Source organism: Pyrenophora tritici-repentis, chromosome 7 (assembly GCF_003171515.1).
Source record: "Pyrenophora tritici-repentis strain M4 chromosome 7, whole genome shotgun sequence".
NCBI lineage: Eukaryota > Fungi > Ascomycota > Dothideomycetes > Pleosporales > Pleosporaceae > Pyrenophora > Pyrenophora tritici-repentis.
Genome location: NC_089396.1, coordinates 1096072 through 1124036, shown reverse-complemented (window position 1 = coordinate 1124036; position 27965 = coordinate 1096072). Strand labels below are relative to the sequence as shown.

Sequence of the window (27965 nt, the reverse complement as noted above, 5' to 3'; positions counted from 1 at the left end):
AGCAGCAATGTCATCAACGTAGACGAGGATACGGAGTTGTTTTTCTTTGTGGATAAACATGCACGGGTCTGCGAGGCTTTGTACGAATCCCCATGCCAGAAGTTCTTTCTTTATCAACAAGTTCCAGTCGCGAGCAGCCTGTTTGAGTCCGTATAAGCTGCGGAGAACTCTAAGGACGTATCCTTTTTTGACTTCTACTCCTTGGGGTTGCTTAAGAAAGATCTCTTCCTTCAAGTGCGACTCTGTGAATGCATTCTTAATGTCAAAGTGGAAACATTCCAGGTTTTCCGCTGCGACAGTGGCCATAAACAGACGTAAGGTGTCCATGCGGACTGTCGGGGCAAAAGTCTCGTTGTAGTCTGTTCCGTGTGCTTGCGTAAAACCTCTTGCCACAAGGCGTGCCTTAAACCTCTCAACAGTCCCGTCGAGATTCGTTTTGACTGTAAAAACCCACTTTGAATCAACCATGTTCGCGTCTTTTGGCTTTGGAACTTCCTCCCAGGTTCGATTCTCTATTAACGCGATTATCTCTTCAAGTATTGCTGCTTTCCATTGCTTTCCATACTTTGGGTCGTTGATAGCTTGCTCGTGTGTCTGGGGGATCTGGATTCCTGCGATCTCGGTTGCTGCGAAAGCCTTCTCAGATAGTCGTGTTTGCTCTTCTGTAAGGCCAACTTGGGCTAGCATAGCTTTAACGATCTTGCTAAATCTCTCGTCCTCAACAATCTCTTCGTTAGACCTCTTCCGTTTGGCTTGTCTAGTGAAGTATCGTGGAATCTCCTTTTCTCGTACAGACTGGGTACACGGTTCTTCGGGCCCCTCTTCGTTCACAAGATTAGGAACCCGCTCATCAGATGGTGCAGTAGGAGGAATAGTAGTTAGCCTCCTTGGTCTTCCTCTGTGACGCTTCACTGGTTCATGAGTTAGCTCTGCCGAAGATGGTTCCATTAGGTTCTCGGAAACTGGTTCTATTGGTTCTGCAGGAGATGGTTCCATTGGTTCGGTAGGAGATGGTTCCATTGGTTCTGCAGGAGATGGTTCCATTCGTTCGGTAGGAGTTGGTTCCATTCGTTCGGCAGGAGATAATTCTAGATCCTTCCTAGGTCTTCCTCTTGGTTTTCGGTCTGGCATCGTATTCTGCGTTCCTTGTGGTCCAGCTGGTATGTTTCGCAGTCGTAGTTCAACTTTCCCTCCAGGGGTGTATTCGTCCACTGACAATCGGCTTGTCCTTGAGGTGTATCCAAGCTCTGGCGAATAGAACTTGAACTGCTTATTTGTTGTCTCAGAATATCCCATAAATACTCCAATTCTGCCACGGTCCACGAGCTTGTCATGTCGTTGGTCTGCTGGAATCGTTTTAGGGTTGATGTACGAATAGCATTTGCTCCCCCATACACGGATGTGGTCAATGGATGGTTTCGTTCCTGTGAATGCCTCTTCAGGACTGACTTGCTTTCCATTGATCATAGGTCCTGTGTTTGTACGGTTGCGTAGGTATGCGTCTGCTTCGACAGCTTCATCCCAAAACTCAATTGGTAAACCAGCGTCTTTCAACATTGCTCTCATATCAGCTTCAGCAGTTTGGATGTTTCGCTCGGCTGGTCCATTCTGGTGTGAGGAAGCAATTGTTGTAGGCTGAATTTCCACGCCTTGTGTAACTCTCCATTCCTCAGCTTGCTGTAGAAGTTCTGGTGCATTGTCGGTTCCAGCAGCTTTGACTTTCTCGCCAGTTTGATGTTCTACAAAGGTCTTCCAGATTCGGAGTTCCCGTTGTGCGTCTCCCTTTTTCTTCAGCGGGATAACCCAGTTTTTCCGCGTGTAGCTATCAATAATTTGGAGGAACCACCTGTTTCCTCGTAGAGATGTTGGAAAGGGTCCAGCAATGTCAAACTGTACTAAGGCTAGCTTCGTGGCCTTGTGCTCTCTTAGCTGCTTAGGGATGCTGTTCTTCATCTTTGTCAGGGAACACACTTCGCAGATTTCAATCTTCTCTGGAACTTGAATCTTCTTCTGGAGAGTTGTAACTTCGTGGAGTTTGGCAATCTTTGTAGGTCCTAGGTGTGCGAAACGTCTGTGATACAGCAGGTATCTCTCCTTTTCATTAACCTTAAGCTCGCTCTTAACTGGTGTATGGGGTTCCGTGCCTAGGAATGCTGTCTCGTGGTATCCATCGGCAATGTGTGACACTACGTAGAGGCCGTCGTCCATAGTTGCTTTAATAATGATCTCCTTTCCTAGTTTGAAGCATAGTACGTGTGAATTGAAACGACCCTTCAGGCCTGCTGCGCAAATTCTTCTCCCTGATAACAAATTGACTCCAAGGTTAGGTACAAGCAGTACTTCTGACAACCATGTCGACGATCCGTCTTTACACACCACTTGAGCTTCTCCTTTCCAGTCTGCATATAATTCTCCCCCTCCAACCCGAACTAGTCTTCGCTTGATCTTCATCATTCGTCTAAACAATGAGGGTTGGTCAGACATGTGGGAGGAGGCGCCAGTGTCGGCAGCCCAAGTAGATGGAGAGGCCTTACCGACAATGTCTTTTGAGAGACGGCATGTCTCAATTTCCTCGGGTTCAGAGTCTGAGGTCTCGGATAATTCATCTGACTCTGAATTGACTTCTTCGGCTCCATATGCTTTGCCAGTCTTTTTGTGAGAATTCCTTTGCTTGAGTGTCTTAATAGGCGGCTTAGATGATTTCTTAGCGTCGTATTCCTTAAGGAGCTTTCGAGCTCTCTCACGTCTTGGACAGTCTCGTACGCCATGGGCTCCGTCACAAAGGAAGCATTGGACCATAAACTTAGTACCAGATTCGGAGTCAGACGATAGTGGTGAGCTCTTGTGATTTCGGCGCTTGTAAGGCGGAACATACTTCTCCGTCTTCCGGAATGCTGGGAGAGCTTTTTCGTCGGCGTCTTGCTGGTCTCGAACCTCCTTCTCTTCCAGAAACTTAAGTTTCTGTTCAACCGTAAGGTTAAGTTGGGCGTTTAAGGTGTCAATCGTAGTCTTAAATTCTTTCGGGAGTGATCTAATAAGAACGAGTAGTAGTGCAGAGTCCTTGTAAGCTCCGTTGGTGTCAGCGTCTGCTGCTACGAGTTTGCGTCGGTATTCCTTTAGCTTTTCCCATGATCCAACAATTGTGTTCCCAGGATTGAATGTGAACGTTTGAATTCTGGTCATGTAAATGTTGGCGGTTGTGGCGTCAGTTTGGGTGTACTTCTTTTGTAGGTAGGCCCAGAACTGGAAGGCAGTGTCGTATTCGTCAATAAGGGCTTGGTCATCTTCAGTAAGCGACCGAAACAAGAGATCGATTGCAGTGGCTTCATCTTCTAGGTACTTGTCTCTTTTTTCAATGTTGACGCGGATCTTAGTATGCTTGTCTGCTTCAGCAATTTCCAACTCTTCCATAGCCTCCGTTAGTTCACCGGCTATTGCTATTTGGCAGTGCTGTACCAGGTTTTTCTCGCAGACATAGAAGACTTTCTTCCCCTTAAGCTTGACCTTGTTTCGGCGGAACCAAGTATCGTGGTTTTCAGCTGTAAGTTGGGGAATCTTCCATTCTTCCTTCTCTACAGCCATCTTGTGTGTTTTGAGTTGGTGAGACTATTATGCGAGCAAGGTACGTGGTATGATGCTAAGAGTGTAGGTGATGCGGGCGATGCGGGCGATACAGGCGATGCGGGCGATGCGGGCGATCCGGGTGATATTCTGCGGGCGGTGCAGTCGTTATCGGTTCTCGGGTGTAGAGACGGTGTATTTAAGTGTGATTGCGTGTTAACCGCGTTGTACACGACTTCTTTTCTTTTCTGATTCCTTCTTGAATCTAAGTCCTTCGTGACTTGGGTGGATGTTTTGATTCCTTCTTGAATCTGAGTCCTTCGTGACTCGGGTAGGTGTTTGAAAACAATAACGTTGGGTTAGGCAACCGGGCTCATAACCTGTTAGAACAAGGTCTCCTCTGGTGGTATGACTACCATAGGCGACCGAGTAGAGGTACGAAAGGTAACCCTGTATTGGATTGAACTTCACTAAGAGCTATTGTTCTATCTACTTGTTGTTATGATGATCTTAGGACGTACATGACAGATCATCATTCCGCGTCGGTCCTTCTGCTCGGGCTTACTCCACGAACCTCACCTCGCCGACCTGGACTGAACCTAACATATTCTTAACACTACGAGTAATTATTAATAATATTGACGACGCGATCGACGCGATAATTGACCTAGGTACCGCTAACAGCTACGATGACGACGAGTTTAAATAATAGAAGCGCAACGAGCTATGCGCTGCAAAGGGTAGCGAGCACGCAAGAAACCCTATTAAATACTGGCTAGAGTTGCAGGATCGCTACCCTAACCTTAGCAAGCTCGCCCTTGACGTACTCTCTATCCTAGCTTTAAGCTGTGAGTGTGAGCGCTGCTTTAATGAGCTTGGCGACCTGCTAGAGCCTCGCTGATAAGGTATCTCACCCGAGCTTTTAGCGGAAATACAATATACAAGGAGGTGGAGAAAGGTCGGCTTAGGCTGCAACAACGAGGTGGACGAGAAGGTGGTTAGCAACGAGCAATTGGACGCTAAATACGGGCTGGATACATAGGTCGACGGCTAAGAAACTCAATACTAAGTTTTCTATACAATTGTCCCAATTAGGCGTCAAGCCCATCAAGCCCATTAAGCCGGCCGACCCTCCGCAGCTAATCAAGCCATCCAGCCGGCCGGCTTCTGCCAAAAAGCCGGCTGGCTGGATTGTTGACAACTATGTTGGGGCCCACTGCATTGGGCAGCGCATATGGAGAACACAAATGCCGTGGATCATCTACTCGAACAAGGAGCAGACGTGGATGCGCTGGACATGTTTGGATATGAAGACGAACAGGCTCAGACATGTCTTTCGATGGCTATGTTTCGGGGTAGCGCAATGATGGTGAAACATCTTCTCAGCAAGGGCGCTGACCCATCTAGGGCTGATAAGAAAGGTCGCACGCCCTTACACATGCTCGCTGGCGACTCCAGGATGCAGAACAGATTGTTTGACATTCCGAAAAATCTCCTCCAGTGGTGTCAGCACAGAAGTTTTGATGCATGCTTGAAGCAGCTGGGGACTTGTGTCAATGTAATATTGTGGTTTTCGAAATACCTTGAGCCGCCTGGATCTGGTTAGCTTGGTGCCCAAGAACATCAACTCCCATAGTAATTTGTTAGTAAATTAATGCAGCAGCCGTTTCCCACCTCCAGAAGCCCATGAAGCTAGTCCTGTACTCTAAATCGTTCGTGTATAGCGTTTTGTTTGTGTGGAGCTTGTTGCGAGCTCAATCTAGCTGCTGTTGGGATGCCGCCCAAGCGCCAGCGTAAGCCGAAGCAGCCATTCGATCAAGGCGTTAACCCGTCCTCCCAGAAGCGTAGAGCGCCAGCAACTAGACAAAATCCTACCCATTTAACGCCTAAACGTGTCCGCCGTGAGGCGCTGCCGTCGCCTCCAGCGACTGCCCCGCCGCGCCGTCAAAGCCCGTTGTCCGAGCCTGAGCTGCAAGCCACCCAAACAGCTGCCTCCGCGCAAGCTGAAGATATCGTTGGCGAGGATGAGGATACTTTCGAGGATGGAGATGGCGATCCGCTGCCTGAGGATGAGGATGAGATCGCTGCTAAGGGCGCTGCCGGTAGTGTTGAGGATGAGGGAGAGCCAGCGTACCGACGTCAAGAAGGCACTCCATGGCTGCCTCGCTCATCGCAAGCGCTAGAGGATGAGGTTAATCCTGTACTGCGCGTTAGGTGGAGGGCTTGCCTTGGTGGTGATATGGAGAAACACTTTATTCCTGAAGCTGCCGATAGCGAGCACGGCGTACGGCTGTACTCGCTGCATTTCGACGACCTATGGCAGTGGGTAGATGACGTTGTTGCAGAATTACGGCCAAAAAGAGCGAAGATCTCATCTGTTTGCACTGTTGTTTACCCAGCTAAGCAGGCCAAACGCGAGCGCGCGATAAAGCGATTGCGGCGAGGTGTTGATGCAACGTGGAATAGCTTTCAGCGCCTTGTTGTAGAGGTTGATAACTATGTCAGCGAGCCAGTAAACGTCGATTTCGAGCTCATCTTGGCTGAAATTCCAGGGGAGCAGCAGCCGTTGCCAACGGTTGTCGACGGTCCTCGTCGACGCACCGCAACGGTGATTCAAGAGGAGGGGCTTGCTGGTGTAATAGCAGCTGAACAAGCAGGTAGCGGGCATGCTATTGCTATCCGGGATAGATGGCGCTGTACAGATACCCATTGCGAGAACTATCCTTATTGCTGCTGGATGGCGCCAACAGCGAGGCAGCCAGCGCGCTTCGAAGATCACCTCTTTGTCAACGGCAACATTATCTCCATGTGGGCAAGAGCAATTACAGCGAGAAGGGCAACGTACGATGAGCCATCTGATGATGTACGGCTTGCAATTTTGAGAGCAAAGGACCTGCGGGTGCATGAGAAAACGCGCAAGTTGCGGGCGGCTGGAGATGGCGACGATGATATCAAAAGCTTAACAAAACTGCTCATCGTTGGACAGCTTGAGCGGATGAACAGGCAACCTCAACAGGAGTCTAACTTGCAGGCAGCTGCACCAACGATAACAAGAGCTGAGGTATCTAGTGCATCTCAGTGGGCGCCTATCCGATATGATCATGAGCAGGAGATTAACGAGCATACTAGTAATTTCTTTAACTACCTTAAGTTAAAATTTCCTACAGTTGGAGAGGACATTAACGAGCTTTATAAGACTCTTGTTATTGACGGAGCTATGGATATCAACCTCTTGATGCAGCCATCTGGTGATATCTTGAAGTTGTGGACGCAGCATTTCAAGCAGCCTCCTGGCTGGTTTTTCACGCTACAAAACACTGCAAAAGAATGGCAAGCTGGGTACCAGGGTCTCACAGATCGTAACTGGAGACGAGTCGAACGTTGTAAGAAAAGAGAGGAGATTGCGCGCAAGAAATTGGTGGTTGAACCGTCTAGCAGTGTTGTGGAGGATGATGGCGAGAATGCTTGAAGCTTAGTGGCCTGAGCGTTTTTGGTGACAGCGGCCCGTGCCCGCTATAGTGTTGAGGTTTTTCAGGCGTTTCAAATGCGCTGCAACAATAGTCTATTTGGATAGCCCTATGTACAACACTACAACGTTATGCGATTATAACAGGTTAACTTCCTAAGATAGTTCTATATGTATAGAAATAGCTCTTATTTTTTTAGAATTATTAAATCGCTTTTGTGGGTTGCGCATTAAGGTGTAATCGTTCGCATTTGTATGGTATCATCTACCTATAGAAACGTACTGTGGCATCCATTTAAAAGCACAATTAATAGGGATAGCCACACCTATGGAACCAGCTTCTGCAGTTAATATTACAGCACACCAGCTGCGCTGCATACTCAAGAAAGACCCCAAAGTCAATGAAGTTCTCCGCTTGCGCTGAATTCCTTTTCATCCACCCCTTGAGCTGCTTAAAGCTCTTCTCGATGGGGTTGAAATCTGGTGAGTATGGCGGCAGATACTCAAGGAGTACTCCAGCACTTTGGCAAAGCACCCGTACACGCTCTGATCGATGGATGGAGGCGTTATCAAGCACGATTACTGAGGCTGGCCCTGGGTGAGGATTGCAGAACGGCAGCACTTGAAACTCTAAGAAGTCTTCTAGGATCTCAGATGTAATCGCGCCTTGAAAGATCTTATAGCTTATGTAGCCATCTATCGTCATGGCTGGCAGCAGCGACCACCGTTCTGATCGCCTGAAGCTGTGTGATAGCTCCACCGGCTCCCCGATTGGAGACCAGCCATACTTGCGGTCGCCCGTACGCTCATTGCAGGCGCTCTCGTCCAACGCAACGATCTGCTCCGCCTTATAGTGTTGCGCCATCCTGGCAAGATAGAGGCGGCGGAGTGGCTCACTCTGCTCCTTTGCCCGCTTTGTTGCAAGCTTGCGAGACCATCTCATCTTCTCTAGCTCTCGGTAAACGCTCGCAAGGCTTATCCTAACGTCGTACTCGTCGTACAAGAAGTCCCTCATCTCATCCATGTATGCGCCCGGTGAGCCATTGAGGTATGCCTGAAGGCCTTCGCGCTGAGCTTGCCGGAGTATAGATGGCCGCCCAAGTCGAACGCAGCGCGGCGGATAAGGCACGCCCCAAAACTCTAAGCTCAACCTCAGCTTTGCTACTGTGTTACGGCTCGCACCTGTAGCTCTAGAGATGGCTCGATCACTTTCGCAGGCAGCAATTCGGTCGAGGATAGCCTGGAGAACAGCGGGCTGCAAGCGGTGGCCGGTGCCTGGCATCGCGATGAGATGGGCTCGAGAAAATTGCAACACCAAAAACGCGAGTCAGTAGAGGCGATCGCAGCAAACAATGAACTTCAAATACGTTGTGGGTGTTAGAAAGCGTGGCTGCATCGATTTACTAACAAATTACTATAGGAGTTGATGTTCTTGGCCACCAAGCCAACCAGATCCAGGTGGCTCAAGGTATTTCGAGAAACACCCATAAAGGCGTCGGGCGCTCCACTTGAAAGCATGAGACAAGGCAGCAACACAACTCCGCTTATGGGCAAACGATGAGGATGAGATGTCGTTGGCATTCGCATTCCGACGCTTAGTCGTGGATGAGTTGAAGCGAATGGCCTTTGCTTCTGGGGCCGCGGTTGATTGATCTCTTGTGCTGCTATACCTACGAGAGGGTACATCTACTCTAGACCTGGGTCCATCGGAAGCTCGGTATATAGGTGTTGCGTCTCTAATTCCCGTATTGCTGGTGGTATTGACCAACCTATGCGGCTATTTCGTATTCTCTCGTTTTCTTCTTCGGTTTCGTCGTCAAATTGATATGTATGCTGCCACAGTTCGTAGTAAGGCTGATCCTCGACATCAAATTCTTCAACCCCGTACATACCAGGCACTTCCTTCTCGCGTTGCTTGATGTCAGGTGCACGATCCCGTCGTTGAAGTTGCTTTCCCGTCTGCGCATCTGCGGCAATCAGGCGCTGAGAGATCTTTTGGAAGGTCATGTACCGGCTCTTTGCAGCATACACGTTGTTATCAGAACTCTCAGACTGCTTGAACTCATCCCCAAATCCATCATTGTGAAATATGGCATCGATTATCTGGTCGGACCTTTTCGGCAGTCGGCCACGCTCTCGAGCAAAGTTCGTCCACAAACCCAGGCGCATACCGTTTCCACTGTCCAAGGCAATGTCTAAAGCCGTCATCCCTCTCTACCAGAGTCGTTTACATCAATTCCATTTTCGATGGCGTATTCCACGCTACGAATGTAGCAGTTATAACACATGGCCATGAAAGCTGTCCGAGCTGTAACGCCGTGTTTGGACTCATTCAGGATTCCGGCTCTAGATGTTCCTGGTAGACTTTCCAAATATAACTCCATAATTTGGAGACACGCTTCGTCCCAGATTTCTCGATTGTTTGCTGCGTAGAACAAAACGTCCCGGCCGTAGGTGTCTCTCGTGGTTATTGTGGCGCCTTTCTTTTGTAACCATGTCAAACCCTCCAGGTAATCCAAACCAGAAGCGTTAAGACTAATCCAGAGCAGCGGTAATGACATTCCAAATTCGTCCTGCACATCCAAACTGCCTTTGTATCGGGGGGATGTCAGGATAGTGTTGATCTTTTCCTTCTACGCCGGAGAGTAGCTTTGCAAAGCATGGTTTGTGATCGCTTTTCACGAAAGCGTGGTCTCTAGAGTAGCACCAATGAGTTTCTCTAGGGCGATGAAGTATCCCTCAGGGTATGCCAGGCTCTTTGGCTCTATCTCGAGCCACTTCTGCAACGAAACCAGCTTTGACCACTTGCTATCAACGTTTGCATCTGCACCTGCATTCAGCAGAGCGAATACTGCGCAGACCTGTTGATCGTATATGGCGTCAGCTCGAAATCCTTCTCTAAGCATCGTATCACGCACTTCGCAAATGCGGTACCAGCGTACTTTGGCATCTTAGTTTTCGCCTCCTTAACTAGCGTGTTTCTCACTTCCCAAGCCTCGTTGACCCTCTCCTTGCCGTTCAGCTTCAGCTGCTTTGGAAGTATGTCCTCAACGCACCTGGATCGACCCAGCTCGAAGAGCACAGTACCAACTGCATACAGATCATGATACAGTTTAAACGTTTCAATCTCGTCCGGCAAGCCTTGACGGCCTGGATGGCGATACATGTCGTTCTCGTAATCATTTGATCTCAGGCGCTCAGAATGTGTATCATATTTGCGGGAGAACTCGAAGCCTTTCAGGTAGGGCGTTGGATTTTTTTGTGGTGACTTGTCCCGTTGGTAGCAGATCTAGAGTCCATGAAGATAATGTTGGAGGGATTGATGTTCTTGTGGACCCAGCCGCGAATGTGCAGATTGAAGGTAGTGTGCGCGATTCGATAGGCAATGTAGTATAGTTGCTCGAAAGGTATTGCCCATTTTTCAGTGATTCGGTGATGGTTCCACACCCCAAGTGTACTGAATAGACTCTCTTTGTCCTGAAGACGGTTTTGGAGCTGCCTGGGAATGTCGTATATGAGCACAAAGCGTTTGTTGTCTGTATCATGCTTCCAGTCTATGCATGGGAGTACCGATAGAGGAGGCTGAAGAGCGCCGCGCAAGGCTGCGGGTTCCGTCGATGTAGACGTAAGTTTCTTCAGCTGAGTTGCTAATTGTTGGACTTTTGATTTGATTGTTCCGATCGCATCGGCATCGACGTCGTGCGCATATTCCCGATACTCAATGATAACCTGTTTGAAGCCCTCTCCAACTATGGGCTGGTATTTCGCAACGATTATAATATCCGAGATCTCATCGTGCTTCTTTTTACCTTCGTTCTTTCCGTCTCCATTCTTTCCTTCCTCATTATTTTCATCTTTGTTCTTTCTATCATGATTCACTTTGATCGTACCCTTTGATTGTTCCAACAGGTCGTCTTGCCCTGCCTCGTGGCAACGCCGCATCTGAGCTACAAAGCTCAGGCCTAATTGCTTCGCTGCGTCACTGCCAATGAATCTTTCCAGAAAACTCGGCTTTGCATTTATCTGGGATGAAACCAGAGTATCTTTGAGGTTTAAGAGTAATGGTATGATTTCCTCGGCGAAGCTCTGTACACTTCTGGCAAAGGCAGCTTGATCTTGCTGCATTTTTGTGGCGCTCTGGCCGGGCCTTCCACTGGATCCAGCCTTCCCGGTTAAACAACAAAAGATGACATAAATAGAACAGGGGTGGAAACAGAAGTAACAACATGGATACTATGCACTGCTTTTTACACAAGTCAGTCCGTAGCATTAATCATACAAAATACTACTAGATGTTCATATATTCTAAGTCTCAGTGTTCAAGATCGTGGAAGAATATAAGACATCAAAATAGTATAGTATAGTGCTACTGGAGAAAGACAGACTCCGGGTCATTGAAATCCTTTATGCACTAACAAGGCTGAACTGAAAATAGACAGAAGATAGGCGCCCTCAGTGCGGGGTTTTGCAAAGCCATGTGCATAGGCTGGCCAATCGCCGGCCCTTGATAACACGACGCTTCTCTGAGTTGTTACGTGAAGCCTGAATGGACAGACCATGCAGTAAGTGTATGTAGGCGGCATTACACGATAATTCCCGCGGTGAGTATACAATTATAGATTTTTACAAAACCTACAATCTTCCACATACGACCATAGGACATCAAGAATAGCGCTTCCCGTTCGCTCAGCGGTACTCAAGCGGTGTACCGGCGGATTAGTAGTCAGGTGGGTGACCACTGGCGAATCCCCGCTGTTGTATGTTTTTGTCATTTTGTATTCCACCTCCATTTACAGAGGTGCCTTTCAAAAGTTCTTGCTAGCGCCGGAGTAGCGGCGGATCCATCGGCCCGATTTTCTTGGCACGGATCAGTATTTTTTGAAGCTGGTGATGGCCAGTATACCCACTGTTTTAGTGTTTTTGATAGTGTTTTTAGATACATCATAGCTCCAAACACAGATCTCTCTACTCGTGCCTTAATTGTCACTTTAAAGTCACCTTTTGGAGGCAAATCAACCAGGCATATCAGCGCAATCACAGGCATTTCACCACGCACTATTGACGCTATCTATGGCAGAGCCTGCCAGCGAGGCTTTGAGCCAAACGGAGATATGATCAAGATCCTCCCTGAGTACCTTGAGGACGCTCCTCGTACCGGCCGTCCACGTAAGCAAGAGGCTATTCAGGAAGCTGCTCTTGAGAAAGTACGCCGTGATAGATATAGACGAGCAGACTCCGCAACAATCGATCCAGATTGGTCAGATTGATTGATTTGATTGGTCATTTGGAGTTTTTACCAACTCAATCAACTCAATCTAAGCTTTTCAAAATAGCTAATCAAATCAACTTGCGAAGGTCAGATTGATTGATTTGATTAGTTAGATTGATTTATTATTAACGAGTTGTAAGGCGAGTAGTGTCGTATTAAGAGAAGGTTTTTGGTGTTGAAGATAGTTATCTTGGACCCCTATCTCGCTTAGCTTGTGATCCCTGTCGGCCGGGCAAGCCAGTCTCTATGCATTCACTTCTCACCAGCTAGCTCTCCTCTTATAGGACTAGCTCCTTCTGCTTAGGGGCTAGCCTCTTCTAGGCTTCACCCCGCACCTATATAGCTAGTCCTTCGCTGTTCTTAATACAACAACGATTTCGCTCACTCAGTTCCCTAATAATCCCTTACACACAACACTAGTTGCCTAGCTACCTATACAGACATTTTTCTTTAGTGTTTAGTATCGCCCACGATGGCCAAACGCTCTCGAGTTCCCACCAATACTGCTGCCGCCGCCGCCGCCGCCAAACGGGCGCGCCTATCAAGGCCCTCTGTCCTATCTCAGCGATCGCTGTCGCCTCAGGAAACCCTTGGCGCCGCCGTAAGCCAGGCCACAACGTTTGAGTCGCAATTTTTCGAGTCGCAAACAGAGGAGGAGGGTGCGGCTGAGGGCAGCCAGGCTGGTACAGCAGCAACAACAGAGGCTAGTGTTGATACAGAGCCTGATAATGGCGATAACTTTGACGGCATTAACTGGGATCGCCTCCCTCGGTTCATGAAGCCTCTTACAACTGGGCGGCGCGTCAAGAGTTGGATCTTTCAACATGGATATCGCGTTGTTGAGCTCTACGATCAGAATCGAGTGTGGTTTGTATGCAAATACTGCCACATCCACAAGGTCATTGACACTGGCGGCAGTGGAGTTTTTGACGTATCAAAGGCCACCTCCTCAGCTGCAGCTCATCTTGGCCTTCAGAAACGAGGCCATGGCTTTACAAAAGACGGCCTGAAGCCTCGAAGAACAGGGCAGCAACTCTCTCTACGACAGACGCTGGAGACTGGTGTTGCAGTCTCTCAAGAGGCTGCCAACGCGATGGGCAACTTCAACATCCAGCAGTTTCGTGAAGTTGCAGTGTTCTGCCTTCTTGATAACAACTTGCCAATGGAGCTACTTGCAAGGCCGTCCTTTCGCGAGATGATTAGCCTTGCAAACCCAGAGGCAGAGGCAGCTTTGTGGGTAAGTCCTCGCAGTGTAGCTACCTACGCAATGCGCCTCTTCCAATATATGCAGCCACAGATTGTCTGCGCTCTGTCAGAAGCTGCAAGCAAGATCCACATAAGCTTTGATGGTTGGACGACAAAGGGTGGCAAGCGTGGATTCTTTGGAGTCGTTGCACACTTTGCTAACGCCTCTGGAGTGATACAAGATCTCCCCATCGCCCTCCCACATCTCGCAGGCTCTCATACTGGTGATGCTATCGCTGATACAATTAAAAAGACGCTCCAAGAATACAGTATTGGGAGTGATAAACTCGGCTACTTCGTCCTCGACAATGCTGCAAACAACGATACTGCAGTCTCCTCGCTCGCCCACGCGTACGACTTCAACGCTGCTCACCGACGCCTCCGCTGCGGCCCTCACACGCTTAACCTTATTGGCCAGGCAATTATCTTTGGCAGCAATCAAGAGGCGTACAACAACAACAACGACGAGCAGCTCCAAACAGAGGAGGTGTACATGCAGGAGTGGCGTCAAGAAGGGCCCTTAGGTGTACTTATCGACGTTATCAACCATATAAAAACGCCTCAACAACACGAAATTTTCCGAAGCTTCCAAACCGCCGCCAACGCCGAGTTGCCAGCTAGAGAGCGCCTCCACGTACTTGAGCCTGTGAAGCCTGTTGTTACACGCTGGAACTCTTACTACGCTGCCTTCAAACGCGCAACTCAACTCCAGGCAGCATACAACTCTTACGCTGAGCACTACATTAACGCACTCTCCCTTGAAGATCGCCGCGCTTGTCAACGTGGCAATAAACTCCCTGAAGCACCTAGTTGGATGAGATCAACAGGACTTACAGCTGCTGATTGGGCGGTGATAACAGAGTATCAGGACTGCCTAGAGCCGCTTAAGCTTGCTACGGAGAAGCTTGAGGGTCGCGGAAAGGCAGGCAAATACGGCGCTATATATGAGACTATTCCTGTATTTGAATACGTACTTGGCGCGCTCGAAGCCCGTACGCGCTCGTACGAGCAAGTTGACTTCAACCCACCTGATGCGCCTGAAGATCACCTCTTTGTTAACCTCCGCGCCGCCTGGAGTAAGGCCAACGATTACTACAACAAGCTCGATCGATCGCCAGCATACTACGCTGCTACCTGCCTCCATCCATACTACAAATACTACTGCGAGAACAGCTGGGTGGATAAGCCAGAATGGCTAACATCAGCCAACGCTGGCTTCCTGCAGCTCTGGCAGTCGTATAAGCCTCAACGTACACGTCCTCTATCTCAAACAACTGCAAAACCAAGGCATAGAGGAATAGATGATGTGATTGGCGCCCTCGTACGGCGCAACAAGGCTCAGGTAGAGGCTGCCCACGACGATGAGTACGAGCGCTGGAGAACTCAAGAGCCAGAGTGGACAAGCGAACAGTATCTTAGCGATGGCCACCCAGTCAAGTACTGGATTCAATTACGCTCAAAATACCCGTGTTTAAGCCAGTTTGCGATTGATATACTCACGATACCAGCATCTAGTTGCGACTGCGAGAGGCTCTTTAGCGAGCTTGGCGATTTACTTGAGCCGCGCCGGCGAGCTCTTGGCAGCGAGTTACTTGCTGCCCTTCAGCTTGTACGTTCGTGGAGACGAGCTGGCTTTGACGGCTTGTACAACAACGGTGATGATGAAGATAAGTGGAGTGACGTCAAAGATGAGGAGATTGTACAACAGTACGATATAGAAGGCTGGAGTACAACACCATAACCCCCTGTATACTACTTCTTAGCATCAATCAGCCAATCAACCAATCAATCGCAATCAATCTGCTCAAAAACCCTAACAATCAATCCGCAATCAATCAGCAGCGTCGCCGCAAGCTAATCAAACCAATCGACAACCTTAAGATTGATTGATTTGATTGTTGCGGAGTCTGTAGACGAGAGAAGAGCTGTGCTGATATAGCTGGTGATCTTAGTCTTCACGGTTACGACGTTTCATCTATCACGGTGTGGAGAGTCCTTAAAGCAGCAGGATACAACAAGACGAAGCCGACGAGGAAGCCTAGGTTGACGAAGAAGATGAGACAGGAGAGGCTTGACTGGTGTCTTGCCTATAAGGACTGGACGCTTAACGATTAGAAGAACGTTATCTGGTCTGATGAGACCTCTGTTGTGCTTAACCACCGGCGTGGTAGCTATCGTGTATGGAGAAAGGCAGATGAGGCCTTTACAAAGTCTGTTATTCGAGAGAGGTGGAAGGGATACTCTGAGTTTATGTTCTGGGGCTGCTTCTCTTATGATCATAAGGGTCCCTGTCATGTCTGGAGACCTGAGACAGCACAGGAGAAGAGAGAAGCAGCTCTTAAGATTGCACAGATGAATGAGATCCTAGAGCCAGTTATGAGAGATGAGTGGGAGCTCTTAACGGGCATGAAGAGGATAGGGTTGAGGAACAAGCCTGGCAAATCTCCTCAATGGAGATGGACAAAAGAGACTGGCAAGCTAATTCGTGATGGTAGTAGTAGTATTAATTAGTGGCGCTATCAATCTCAGGTTCTTATCCTAAAGCTTCTCCCCTTTGCTAAGGAGTGTCAGAGAAAGAGACCAGGTACTCTCGTTCAAGAAGACAAGGCTCCTTCACATGCTCACTATGCCCAACGTCTGGTATACGAAAGGGAGAGCGTGGTGAAGCTCCTCTGGTGTGGCAATTCACCAGACCTCAACGCTATTATTATTATTATTATATTTCCATTAGAGTCCTGTATCAGTCGGTGACTATGTAGGACTTTGGCTAAGCCGTTCTATGTATGTTGTTCAATATGGAGTTTCTATAGGTCTTGTACAATTTGGAGGATAGTTGCGTAGTCCAATTTCCGAGCTAGTCTTCCATTGGCGCGGGTGCTAAAGAGCAGTGTGGTGAACAGAAAGAGATGTAACAGCGAGCTCTTTGCGAAAAGAAATATTGTTTGTAGTTTTATACAGTGTCTGTCTGTTGTTTTGTGTAGGCGTCTGTATATAGGGATCTACAAGAGAGAGAATAGATCTATACAGCTATTGCCTGGTCGATGTTTTGCTCGTGCGTGTGCTAGTGAAAGCAGGTGCTGGAGCGGTTCGGTATATGGGGTCGGTATATCGAGTCGGTTTAGGGCGTTCGGTAGAGAGGGTATTTGGTGTAGGCGTCTGTATATAGGGATCTACAAGACAGAATAGATCTATACAGCTATTACCTAGTCTGTTGAGAAAGAATGACTCTCTCAGTCATGGCATGTAAGTGTGTCAATTGCTAACTATACAAAGCTCGGCTAATATAGAGCGGTGTGGGTCATGTGACTTAGCGTCCTCGTGACAGGTGACCGGAATATTCTCAACACTCCCCCATAAGCCGATCAGCTGTACCCACTACTTTGTATAGGTCTTGCAGTCGAAGCTTCTTCTCCCTTTATATGCTTCCACTGAACGCCTTGCATGCACTTTCCAACACTCCCCCAGAAGTGCCTTGTCAACAAGAATGAAACCTCCCTGTCACCCTATAGTGGCCGTTACGTTGCGAGTCCCTCAAGTAAAGTGAGGTATCGGCCGAGTGAAGAGTTGAGGAAAGAAGGTCGAGAAAGAAGGTCGAGAGAGAAGGTCGAGAAAGAAGGTCGAGAAAGAAGGTCGAGAAAGAAGGTCGAGAGAATTTTCGCGTTTGAAAATCAAGGTAGAATCGATATCACCAACATACCGACTCTCCCTCGACTCCTACGTGAGAGTCAGCGCTCCCTCAGCTTGGTACTCCCAGTACTCTAGCTGTGTACGCTCTCCTCTGTCCCAGCGCTCCCCCAGCTTGGTACTCCCAGTACTCTAGCTGTGTACGCTCTCCTCTATCCTAGCGCTCCCCTAGCTTAGTACTCCCAGTACTCTAGCTATGTACGCTCTCCTCTCTTGTTGTCCCCGCTCCGTTCCTCCGCTCCTGCCTCCTTGTCTGTGTCCTATTCAGGGCTCCAGACCCTAACACCCTTATTCTCCCCCATCGTTATATAAGCCTTTGCTTCTTTGCGTTTATTTAACGAAATCCTTTGGAAAGAAGATAAAAATCGATCGAGAAATCGGGTGGGGGTAGGTGGGTAGCGTTCGAGAGAGTAAAAAAACTTCGAGCACCGTCAAACGGTAGGTTTTCGAGTTTAAGGAATTGAAAGTAGCTGTCGAACTGTAGCTACTAGTTTAAAAAGAAGGTCTCGAAAGGTTACTATCGATAGGCAGGCAATTCGAGTTGTTTTCGGAAGAATCGATGGTTACCGTCGGTAGGTAGGTATTCGAATCGTTGTCAAAAGGTTGGTTGAAAAGGGATAGAGCAACCATTGCTCTCTTCGACTCGCGCGTCGGAATTGGGTATAACTCGCCCAAGGTATCTTCGAGACGCTCCCAGCTTCTCCGGACGATAGTCCATTTTTCTTCGGACTTAATACCCTTCGCGGTAGCCAGGGCGACGGCCCAGTGTCTTCAGGACTTAATACCCTTCGCGGCAGCCAGGGCGACGACCCAGTGTCTTAGAATATAGAAGGCGACGACCTCCTGGGTTGTTCTGGCGTAGACACGCATATACCAGCTTGCTGCCCATATCGAAGAAACGACACTCCGGACACTCACAATGCACACGCAAGCGCGTAAGCCGGGCTCATAACCTTTTGAGAAAGAATGACTCTCTCAGTCATGGCATGTAAGTGTGTCAATTGCTAACTATACAAAGCTCGGCTAATATAGAGCGGTGTGGGTCATGTGACTTAGCGTCCTCGTGACAGGTGACCGGAATATTCTCAACATAGTCGATGTTTTGGGCGTTTTGGTGTAGGCGTCTGTATACAGGAATCTATTATAACCTAACAATAATAGACCTATACAGCTATTGCCTAGTCGATGTTTTGCTCGTGCGTGTGCTAGTGAAAGCAGGTGCTAGAGCGGTTCGGTATATGGGGTCGGTATATCGAGTCGGTTTAGGGCGTTCGGTGGAGAGGGTATTTGGTGTAGGCGTCTGTATATAGGGATCTACAAGAGAGATAGTAGATCTATACATCTAGTGCCTGGTCGGTGTTTTGCTCGTGCGTGTGCTAGTGAAAGCAGGTGCTAGAGCGGTTCGGTATATGGGGTCGGTATATCGAGTCGGTTTAGGTCGTTCGGTGGAGAGGGCTTTTGGTGTAGGCGTCTGTATATAGGGATCTACAAGAGAGAGAATAGATCTATACATCTAGTGCCTGGTCGGTGTTTTGCTCGTGAGTGTGCTGGTGACAGCAGGTGCTGGAGCGGTTCGGTATATGGGGTCGGTATATCGAGTTGGTTTAGGGCGTTCGGGTATAGGTAGCATCTAGATATATAGGCCTATTACTTTGCAGCAATAGAGATATATACCTAAGGAAGAGCCGTTGCTCTGTCGGTTTCGTAGAGGGTGCCTTCGATCGAACATCTAAAATCAGTTGGCGCACGGGCCATTTGCAGAGATTTCTCTCAACTAAGGCCAGGTAACAACTCTGTCAAAGTTGCAGCGGCCAGCGCGCCCGCCACAACGCCTGCACGCAAAAGCAGACGTTGGAAACTGATTCTAGGAAGGCATTTCAATGGAATTGAGATGAAAAAAGGGTAATCCAGGACCTTTTTGTCATCTCGAAAAGTTGGTGTTCGATGACCTCAACGCTATTGAGCCAGCCTAGTCATGGTTAAAAAGGAGAACAACGAGGAAAGGTGCTCCAAAAAACAGAGCAGAGGCATCAAAGGTATGGCAGGAAGCTTGGAGAGATCTTCCACAACCACAAATACAAGCTTGGATAGAGAGGATTCCATTTCACATTCAAGAAATTATTAAACTTAATGGTGGCAATGAGTATAAGGAGGGTAGGAGGGACAGATCTGCCGAGGTTTCGGCATTACTTCGGTAGTAATCAAGACACCCCTGTCAGCAAGAACTTTTGAAAGGCACCTCTGTACCTTTGGTCATAACGCTAGCAACCCGCAGCTCTTTCACATACGACCATAGGACATCGAGAATAGCGCTTCCCGTTCGCTCAGCGGTACTCAAGCGGTGTACCGGCGGATTAGTAGTCAGGTGGGTGACCACTGGCGAATCCCCGCTGTTGTATGTTTTTTGCTTGAAGGCAGGAAGGATCTTTTTTTTCTCGCTCTAGAATACTCATCTTCTGTACTTATTGAAGGCTGATGATGCAGGTGGCTGCAGATAACAAGCGCTACAAGGGGAAACTGTCAAGCCACAGTCTCTAACAAAACGTGTTTAAGTATGGCACATGCCATAACTTAAGAAGGTTATCATTTTAGTTTTTTTAGGAAAGGAACAATGTAACGTGTGGGTGATAGTCTAATGCTTAATGACCCTGTGCGCTGCATAGCCTCTAGCCGCAAACGTGGGGGTTGAGTGGAAGACTAGGACGTTGTTCTTGCAAGTGCCGACGGTTTCGCCGTCATGAATGCACTAGTAAAAAATACGAACTCTCCCGCCGCGTTTTTATAGCGTCGATCTGGTTGTCAGGCATGATGGCGTAGCGCTGGCGTATTGCTGGCTAAACTTGATTGACGACGATCGTCACCCCGCTGAACCCTTGCCTGGCCAGAGCTTACCTAGCAACCAACAACGTAAACGACGTAACTTAGACGCTTACACAATCACCCACAAATTCCAGCAGTGCCGCGATCTAGAAAGCACGTCTTACAACATCACCTCTGCTTGTTCCAGAGGCCTACAGTCGGTCCCTCATAAACACGCACACGCCCCTCTCAACATGACTGAACCAGAATCTGCCCCGCACAGCGAGCGCGACCCCGCGGCCACGGCCGACGCGAACGAGACACACGATGAAGACAAAGAAGATCACAAGCCGCGAGACAGTAGCGGGTGGGACGGCAAGCTACGCATAGATAAAATGTCGCTCACCGACGAGCCAAGAGATCCACATGCGCAAGTGGTGAGCGACCCAGAAGTTTCAGACGACGAAGGCCCACCGCCCGAACAGTTGGCTGCGGACGAGGACTTGTTGGATGACACACCAGAAGACGAGGAGGAGATAGAATTGGTACACTGCAAGATCTCAGATATGACGTCGTTACGGCTGGAGAGGTTCAAGCAGATGAAGGTATTGCAGCACGCTCTCGTTTCAAATATTCAATCATACTAAACACCACAGCGTCTCTGCCTCCGCCAAAATCGCATAGAAAGCATCGCTATCCCTCCAGATTCCGCACCCACACTTACAGAAATTGATCTGTACGACAACCTCATCGCGCACATCAAAGGTCTCGACGCCTTCACCGAGCTTACCTCGCTCGACCTCTCCTTCAACAAGATCAAGCACATGAAGCGCCTCAATCACCTCACCAAGCTCAAAGACCTCTACTTTGTGCAAAACAAGATCAGCACAATCGAGAACCTTGAGGGCCTATCGAACCTCCGCCAGATTGAACTCGGCGCGAACCGCGTGCGCGAAATCCAAGGCCTGGAAACCCTCACCGCGTTGGAAGAGCTCTGGCTCGGCAAGAACAAGATTACCGAAATAAAAGGCCTTGACACTCTCTCCAACCTCAAAATATTATCCATCCAGTCCAACCGCCTGCGCACCATCACCGGCCTCGAAAACCTGACCAACCTCGAAGAACTACACATCTCGCACAACTTGCTCACCGAACTAACTGGTCTCGACAACAACACCAACCTGCGCGTCATTGACATCAGTGCGAACCCCATTGAACACCTGAGCGGCCTCAAAAGCCTGAAGCACTTGACGGAGTTCTGGGCCAGCAACTGCAAGTTGAGCGATTACGCGGAGATCGAGCGCGAGCTAAGGGACAAGGAGGAGTTGGAAACTGTATACTTTGAGGGCAATCCATTGCAGAGGAGTCAGCCCGCGCTGTACAGGAATAAGGTTAGGTTAGCGCTGCCGCAGGTGGTGCAGATTGATGCTAGTAAGTTTGCCCTTTCCCCGATTTCTCCCAATTTTCTTGCGAGGAGAGTAAACGACATGAACACATACTAACCATATCCGTGTTTTAGCTTTCGTAAAGCAAGTCTAGTCGATCACGGCATGTCGACCGATTTGCTGTCAATGTGCTATCCTATGCAGCGCAGCGACGTCGCCTTTTCCACATCTTCAGCAAGGTTCCATTGTCGAAAACCACGGATATATTCGCACACGAAAGAGAGGTATGACACTTCAACCTGGTATAGCACCGGCCGGCAGAGATGACTCTCGATCAAGATGATTGTTAGGCAGGGGGATGTGAAGAGCGCATTTGCATGGCGTCTTATCGGGGAATGTGGCAAATGAGGCATCATGCATGTAATAGCATAGATTTTCTCCATACTAGATAGATGGTCGGATAGGTGTTTGGTAGGGCGGAAGAGATACCCCAAATCAATGGTTATAACTTGTACACTAAGAACATCTTTGCTTGAGGAGACAAACTTTGCAGTTGATTGGACTCTTTTGTGAATGGGCTTTTATAAGAACTAATGCTTTGACATTTCTGTCATCACAACTACAGGAATCACAGCATGAAACAAGAATAAGTGTGAGAGCTTCGCTGTCTGGTATATCGGAGTGATAATGCTTTTGATCTTCTCATTCCTGATCTATAGCTAATAACGTATATCATTTGCACGTGTCTGTCGTCAGATAGAAGAGATTGGTTGTGTTTTCATAACTTCCATGGCTGATATCCCCGAAACTCCAGGCCAAGATGAATAGATGATGATGACCCATTTGACGCAACACCTTCTATCCCCGCATTCTTACCCAAAACAGGCGCTGGTGCATATGCTCGACAGCTACCTGATTCACCACTCTATCGCCATCACACATTCACGGCCAAAGAAGAGAGCGCACCTAGAAGCTCGCGTCGCCGTTGATCTTGAGGCCGCTGACACCGTTGGCAATGCCTTCAGCCCCAACGCCGTTTGCGCCACCCTGTTGGTACTCGTGTGTGATCTGGTCGAGCATACCCGCGCTGGCAGCAACGAAACCGAGGTAAGGTCTGCTGGGGTCCAAGACGCGGGAGAGGTACTCGGGGTGGAACTGTACGCCGACGTACCAGGGGTGGTCCTTAATCTCGATAACCTCCATGCGTACACCAGCGTCGTCCTTGCCGACAAAGGTCAAGCCTCCCTTCTCTAGGATGTCAATGTAGTCTGGGTTGACTTCGTAGCGGTGGCGATGGCGCTCTAGGATTTCTTCCTTGCCGGCGTATAGAGCACGGAGACGGGACCATTCGCTGCCGGGTTGGAACAGCGTAGGGCGGAGACCGAGACGCATAGACGCGCCCATTGTGGTCTTGTCGACTTCGGGCATGAACATGACGAGCTTGTTCTCGGCGTCGCCGTTGAACTCCTCCGATGTTGCGTTTTTGATACCGCAAACATTGCGTGCGTACTCAATCACTGCGATCTGCATACCCAGGCAGATACCGAGGTATGGTGTCTTGTTCTCACGCGCCCACTTGGCTGCTGCGATCATGCCTTCTGTGGCACGCTGACCGAAACCACCAGGCACGAGGATACCAGCTGCCTTGACAACCTTGTGCCATGCGTCGTGGAACTTTGCTGGATCCGTCGTTTGACACTTCAGTTCCAGATGGTCAGAGTCGACCCAGCAGATATCCAGCTTCTTCCTGCACCGCATCGTAGCGTGTTCTAGTGACTTGACAACGGAAAGATATGAGTCCTGGAGCTCCACATACTTGCCGACAAGGGCAATCGTGACAGAATCATGGAAGCGCGTATCATGGCCGGTAAGTGATTTCCATTCATTCCAGGTGTGCTTCCCTTTTTGCGTCATGTGAGGAGTGATTGTGAGACCCTCAAGTGCGAGGAACTGACGAACCATGGGGATCAGTTTTTGTTGTTCAAGAAGCATAGGAACCTGGTAGATGGATGGCATATCCCTGACAACAAGCACCTGCTCGTTCTCAACCTGGCAGAAGTGGGCAATCTTTTCGACAGCGGAGGCTTCGAGTTCGCGTTCGCAGCGGCAAGCAATCTGAACAGTTAACTATGCAATTCCAACATGATAAGCGTGCAGCACATACCAGATCTGGGATCAGACCATTACTCCTGACTGCCTTGATAGCCTGCTGCGTAGGCTTCGTCTTCTGCTCTCCATGTATAACGGGCACATACGAGACGTGAATCTGCATGAAGTTGTTCTTACCTGCCCGCCGCCTCAGCTGACTCATAGCCTCGATGAACGGCATGCTCTCGATATCGCCCACTGTGCCTCCCAACTCAATTATGCAGACATCGGGCTCTTCACCTGAGTCATCGACCGGTATCCGCGCGACCTTCTCGATCCAGTCTTGAATCGCATCGGTAATGTGAGGGACGACTTGTACGGTTTTACCCAAATAGTCGCCCTTGCGCTCGCGCTCGATGACGTGCTGGTAGATCTTGCCCGTGGTGATGTTGTTATCGCGGGTTAGGGTGATGTTGAGGTAACGCTCGTAGTTGCCGAGATCAAGGTCAACTTCACCGCCGTCAGAGAGGACGAAAACTTCGCCGTGTCTATGGCTTTTAGTCTATGGAGTTTTGGAAGTCGCGACGCAACCTACTCCTTCGGGTTCATCGTTCCTGCGTCGACATTGAGATATGGGTCAACCTTGATCGACGAGACGTGCTGAGCAGTCAGTATGCTTTACAGAGCGCGTCAACCCAATGCACTTATCTTGAGGCCAATCGTCTTAAGCAAGAGACCAGTGGACGAGGCTGTGGCGCGTTAATTGGTTTCACTACGGGTTGAATGGTCTCGAGAATGAGGGGCTCTACAGAGCCGCTGTCATGGCGTGCCCCGAGAAGCTTAGCTCTTGAAATAGCCAAAGCATTATCTGGGGGACTTTGATTTCATGTAGAGTCTTGAAGTACGACGAGGAGCCCCTCGCACATATCAGAAAAGCTTACCTATGATGCCCTACATATACGCATTAGTTGAGATCAAAGGTACGGCGTCCAGCATCTTACCTTCCCCACGCCGCTGATGACACCTCCAGAGACAAGCACGTACTTCATGATGTGATGCTGCTTTCAGTGCCTCGATTTCTTGTGGGGAAGGGGAGGGAAGAAAAGAAAGTTGAAATTTCGCACGCGTTAACTTGGGAAGAAAATCGGCGCATGGACCCTTAGCTAGTGGGGCTGATCCCCGCCGACCGGCGACTTTGCGCTACTAAAGGCTTGAACTGCGGCAGCCCAAGGCCATGATGAAGACACTGAACATGATTCACGCACAAACACTAAACTTCCCCAAATTGCCTCTATTGTTCTCAATACGAGCTATCAAATGGTATCGTGCTTGTTCACTTAAGTTCAAAAATGCATTACAACAATGGCCGCCGCTGCCAAGTTATTCAGGCAACCTCTTGAATTGCACAAACGCCTTGCAATCAACATCGTCGCCACCAGCCAAAGAGAATGAGAAAATAATTGTGTCGGGAGAAATTTAGTACGGTCGTAATGTCGTCAAGATGCAAATCGGTATCTGAAAAGAATGTTTCCGATGACCAGAATATCAAACCACGCAGGGCCCGCTGTAAATGATGCTTGGTAGGAAGTCATGACTTGATGACATGGTATTGCGGCGAATGCTTACTCCCTGCGCCGTCTTTTCAACTCTTCGTCGTCGATATTGTCGTGCTCTTGACTCGCGGTTAATCGTTTGCGAGCCAGTGCCTTCTCATTCCCCTTCTTCACCTGGATATTGCATCCTTGCAACTTCAGTGCTCGGGTGAGAGCGCTGCTAGGACGCATACCAGGAAAGTCCTTTGCAGTGTAGACAGTGAAGACATCGCTCAATACTTCTGTAAGTATTGGTGAAAAGCCTCCAACATGTAGGTTCACAGGATCGATACGCATCAGGACGAACCGCAGACGGTATTTGCCGTGCGTGCGGCAGGACAGATCTGGGAAGCAAAAGAAACAACCCTCGTTGTCATGCTCGTCCTTTGCTACAGAGGGCGAGGCGACAAGCTGGCCCATTAAGCGCCGGGTGGTTCGCCGGTCGGGCTGTATGAGTGCGGTCTCTTCATTCGTCCCTTCTGCGTTCCAGAGCGTGCAATGCACCACGTTTAGTGAGTAACGTAGCTCATCGTCGTCTGGAATACCGGTTTTTGGATCCGTTACTAGTAACTGGATGATGGGTGGGGGGTCAATCACCCTTCGGTCGCGTTCTCCGAACCCGCACGCCCGGGCTGCAATGGGTTGTTGTCGCACACGGAGCTCATAGTTCAGGTTCCTGCATGTGTTAGTCGGGTTTCTTTCCTTGTCGAGCCAAAAGACATGCTTACAGTTGCTCATTGTACACAGGTTGCGGTATGGAACCTGGTAGTGGGATTGGACGGGTTTGCTTCCGCGCGGGAGGGGCTACCGGTGGTGGCTCCTGATAGGCAATGGGTCCCGGGGGCGCCCCTATCGAGCCTCGTTGCGAATGCGCATGCTGATGAGAGCCGACTGAAGTCCGGAATTGAGAGCTGCTTGATGCATAGCTAGGCGTATATGCAGGTGATGGAAGTGGGGCGTAACCCGGTCTTTGGTGTGAGGGCTCTACTGGCGAAGTAAGGGACGAGTATCCCTGTTCTGGGTGTTGGTGATGTTGATGTTGATAATGACGGTGTTCCTCGTAGGGATAGCGTGGCTCTGTCAGTCTTCGCGGCCCTCTGGAGTCAAACTCTGAGCGTGGCGAAATCGAAGGACCGTATTGCTGAGGTGAGTACGGGGGATCCGACCTCGGTGGGGTGTAGGGATTTGAATGTTGCAGAAGCTTGTCGACAGGCGCGGCTGATCGATGTATTGATGATGGCTGGTGGTAATCGTGTCGGGGTGGCAGTCCAGAATGGATCGAGGGCAGTTGGTTGATGGGCGAGCGGAACTGGTGATCCGACCGTGGTGGTACAGCGTCTGGCGGAATTTCTAGCGGGGGTAGACGGCGCGAAGAGTAGTCATGAAAGCCTGGCGGGGAGAAGATGGGAAGTTTTTGGGTTTCCGTCATTTTGGCAGCCTGGCTGGTTGTCGAAGTCAGAGGGAGCGACGGCGGCGGACGAGGTGGAGGTGGTTGGGACATGCGTGTATTATTATTTGCCCGGGCCAGGACACGATGCACGAAGCCGCATTGGGATGCACTTTTGTGTTCAGTTCGGAGGCTCTTTTCAAATTGGGAGCGGCAGGGAGTGGTGCAGTGTTGGACAGGACGTCAGGAATGGGGCACTACCTTGAGTGTGGCGGCGTGAGTGGTTTATAGTTCAAGGTCCCTTGTAGGCGACCCTGTACGTATCTGGATCGCCAGCAGGCAGATCGCCGCGCGGATGCTTGAATTCAGTAATGGCGACGTTAAGGTGGAGTGCGCTCAGACGCCTTAAAACAACGGCCGCCCGGGAAGAGGAAAGGATGCAGACGGGGGTGGGCCCGCAGCACCCTGCAAAGTCTCAAGCCTCACGCCAACCGTCAGTTGTAGCCGGCTCGGAGCATAAATCTGGACCAGGAGGGCGATAAGTGCAGCGATGTCTGGCGTCTGGCAGCGTGGAGCTTGGAGCCGAGCTTGGCGTCTGCGGTGCGGTGCTGGACCCCCAGGTTTTCGAGGCCGGGTAGTTGTCAGCGATATTGACGGGGCGCGTCTGGCACTTTTGCTTTGATGATTCAGTCAGTTTCTGGCGCGGGCTGCGTGGAGCAGCTGCACTGGTGCTGGTGTGTTGATTCATGTTCTGGTATAGTGGTGGGCTAGTTTGATGCATGTGGTCTCTGCGGCCTCCACTCTCTCTGGAGCGGGCTTGCAGGCCATGCAGGCGTGTGGTTTAGGAAGCCCTGACGGCCCGCTCTCTGCTCTCGTGGCCCAACTGGCGAGGGAGCAGAGTGTCTAGCTCAGCAACAGGCTTGGCTGTATTTTCGTGGGGCGTGACGGAATAGGCTGGTGGCCGGGTAAAAGAGAGACAAACAACGGCATCGGGGTTTCGCAGCCCAGGTCTGTTTCGAATCAAGGCAGACCGGGGGGTTGCACACTGTAACCCGGCGGCAGCCAATATGGAGCAATATGCCAGATATCACGTAACTCGGTCCATGGGCAGCGTCGAGCGGAGGTAGCATTGCGAGGCATGTGGCCAGGCCTGCCAGTGCTAAGTGCTTCATGATACTCGGCGCACCTGAGGGCAAGACGTGGACGACTCGACTCGTCTGTGCAGTCAGTCATAGTCACAGTCGTCGTGGAGCTACTAGTGCGGGATGGGTGGCTGCGCAGCCTTCATCTGTTAGGCCGTCGAGTCGAATGGGGTCAGGGCTGGGTTGCGGCTAAAAGCGATCTGCCCTGCGACGCCATTGCTGTCCGCCTCCGCGCTCCCACTGGCCGTCGGTGGGGTCGCAAACGGCTCAGCGTAAGATGCACCCAGTCAGGACGGGTCTGCCCAATTCCGGGATTTTGGAAGAGAGAAGGCGACGCCCAGGCCGTC

The 27965-nt window shown here is 49.8% G+C and overlaps 11 protein-coding genes across 11 annotated transcripts in view; 4 read left to right on the top strand and 7 right to left on the bottom strand.

Annotated features, from left to right (window-relative positions):
• PtrM4_128410 (UBN2 multi-domain protein) overlaps positions 1-3582 on the bottom strand; it is a gene marked incomplete at both ends in the record, with an annotated part of 4561 nt that extends 979 nt beyond the window's left edge. Inside the window, one exon of the mRNA XM_066108874.1 lies at positions 19-3582. Coding sequence (XP_065960866.1) covers positions 19-3582 — 3564 coding nt within the window. The remainder of the gene's footprint in view (positions 1-18) is intronic.
• Positions 3583-5335: 1753 nt separating this feature from the next.
• On the top strand, positions 5336-7030 carry PtrM4_128400 (uncharacterized protein; the record flags this gene model as incomplete). Its single annotated transcript, XM_066108873.1, has 2 exons — positions 5336-5575; positions 5654-7030. 2 exons carry the CDS (start codon positions 5336-5338, stop codon positions 7028-7030), a joined length of 1617 nt encoding a protein of 538 aa, XP_065960865.1.
• Positions 7031-7334: 304 nt separating this feature from the next.
• On the bottom strand, positions 7335-8309 carry PtrM4_128390 (DDE-3 multi-domain protein; the record flags this gene model as incomplete). Its single annotated transcript, XM_066108872.1, has 1 exon — positions 7335-8309. The coding sequence occupies one exon, from the start codon at positions 8307-8309 to the stop codon at positions 7335-7337; it is 975 nt and encodes a 324-aa protein (XP_065960864.1).
• Positions 8310-8379: 70 nt separating this feature from the next.
• PtrM4_128380 (uncharacterized protein) lies at positions 8380-8588 on the top strand (the record flags this gene model as incomplete). The annotated part of the gene is made up of 2 exons (XM_066108871.1): positions 8380-8397; positions 8448-8588. The coding sequence occupies 2 exons, from the start codon at positions 8380-8382 to the stop codon at positions 8586-8588; spliced, it is 159 nt and encodes a 52-aa protein (XP_065960863.1).
• A 125-nt stretch (positions 8589-8713) lies between these two features.
• Positions 8714-9196, bottom strand: PtrM4_128370 (uncharacterized protein; the record flags this gene model as incomplete). The annotated part of the gene is made up of 1 exon (XM_066108870.1): positions 8714-9196. One exon carries the CDS (start codon positions 9194-9196, stop codon positions 8714-8716), a length of 483 nt encoding a protein of 160 aa, XP_065960862.1.
• A 509-nt stretch (positions 9197-9705) lies between these two features.
• Positions 9706-10193, bottom strand: PtrM4_128360 (uncharacterized protein; the record flags this gene model as incomplete). Its single annotated transcript, XM_066108869.1, has 2 exons — positions 9706-9888; positions 9942-10193. 2 exons carry the CDS (start codon positions 10191-10193, stop codon positions 9706-9708), a joined length of 435 nt encoding a protein of 144 aa, XP_065960861.1.
• A 71-nt stretch (positions 10194-10264) lies between these two features.
• Positions 10265-11152, bottom strand: PtrM4_128350 (uncharacterized protein; the record flags this gene model as incomplete). Its single annotated transcript, XM_066108868.1, has 1 exon — positions 10265-11152. The coding sequence occupies one exon, from the start codon at positions 11150-11152 to the stop codon at positions 10265-10267; it is 888 nt and encodes a 295-aa protein (XP_065960860.1).
• Positions 11153-12138: 986 nt separating this feature from the next.
• On the top strand, positions 12139-15656 carry PtrM4_128340 (Dimer-Tnp-hAT domain containing protein; the record flags this gene model as incomplete). Its single annotated transcript, XM_066108867.1, has 3 exons — positions 12139-12231; positions 12880-15268; positions 15481-15656. The coding sequence occupies 3 exons, from the start codon at positions 12139-12141 to the stop codon at positions 15654-15656; spliced, it is 2658 nt and encodes an 885-aa protein (XP_065960859.1).
• A 4622-nt stretch (positions 15657-20278) lies between these two features.
• PtrM4_128330 (Leucine-rich repeat (LRR) protein) lies at positions 20279-21506 on the top strand (the record flags this gene model as incomplete). Its single annotated transcript, XM_066108866.1, has 3 exons — positions 20279-20629; positions 20681-21455; positions 21502-21506. The coding sequence occupies 3 exons, from the start codon at positions 20279-20281 to the stop codon at positions 21504-21506; spliced, it is 1131 nt and encodes a 376-aa protein (XP_065960858.1).
• Positions 21507-22375: 869 nt separating this feature from the next.
• On the bottom strand, positions 22376-24106 carry PtrM4_128320 (PyrG, CTP synthase (UTP-ammonia lyase); the record flags this gene model as incomplete). The annotated part of the gene is made up of 3 exons (XM_066108865.1): positions 22376-23524; positions 23574-24045; positions 24093-24106. 3 exons carry the CDS (start codon positions 24104-24106, stop codon positions 22376-22378), a joined length of 1635 nt encoding a protein of 544 aa, XP_065960857.1.
• A 1013-nt stretch (positions 24107-25119) lies between these two features.
• On the bottom strand, positions 25120-26518 carry PtrM4_128310 (Velvet multi-domain protein; the record flags this gene model as incomplete). The annotated part of the gene is made up of 3 exons (XM_066108864.1): positions 25120-25765; positions 25818-26106; positions 26224-26518. The coding sequence occupies 3 exons, from the start codon at positions 26516-26518 to the stop codon at positions 25120-25122; spliced, it is 1230 nt and encodes a 409-aa protein (XP_065960856.1).
• Positions 26519-27965: the final 1447 nt, after the last annotated feature.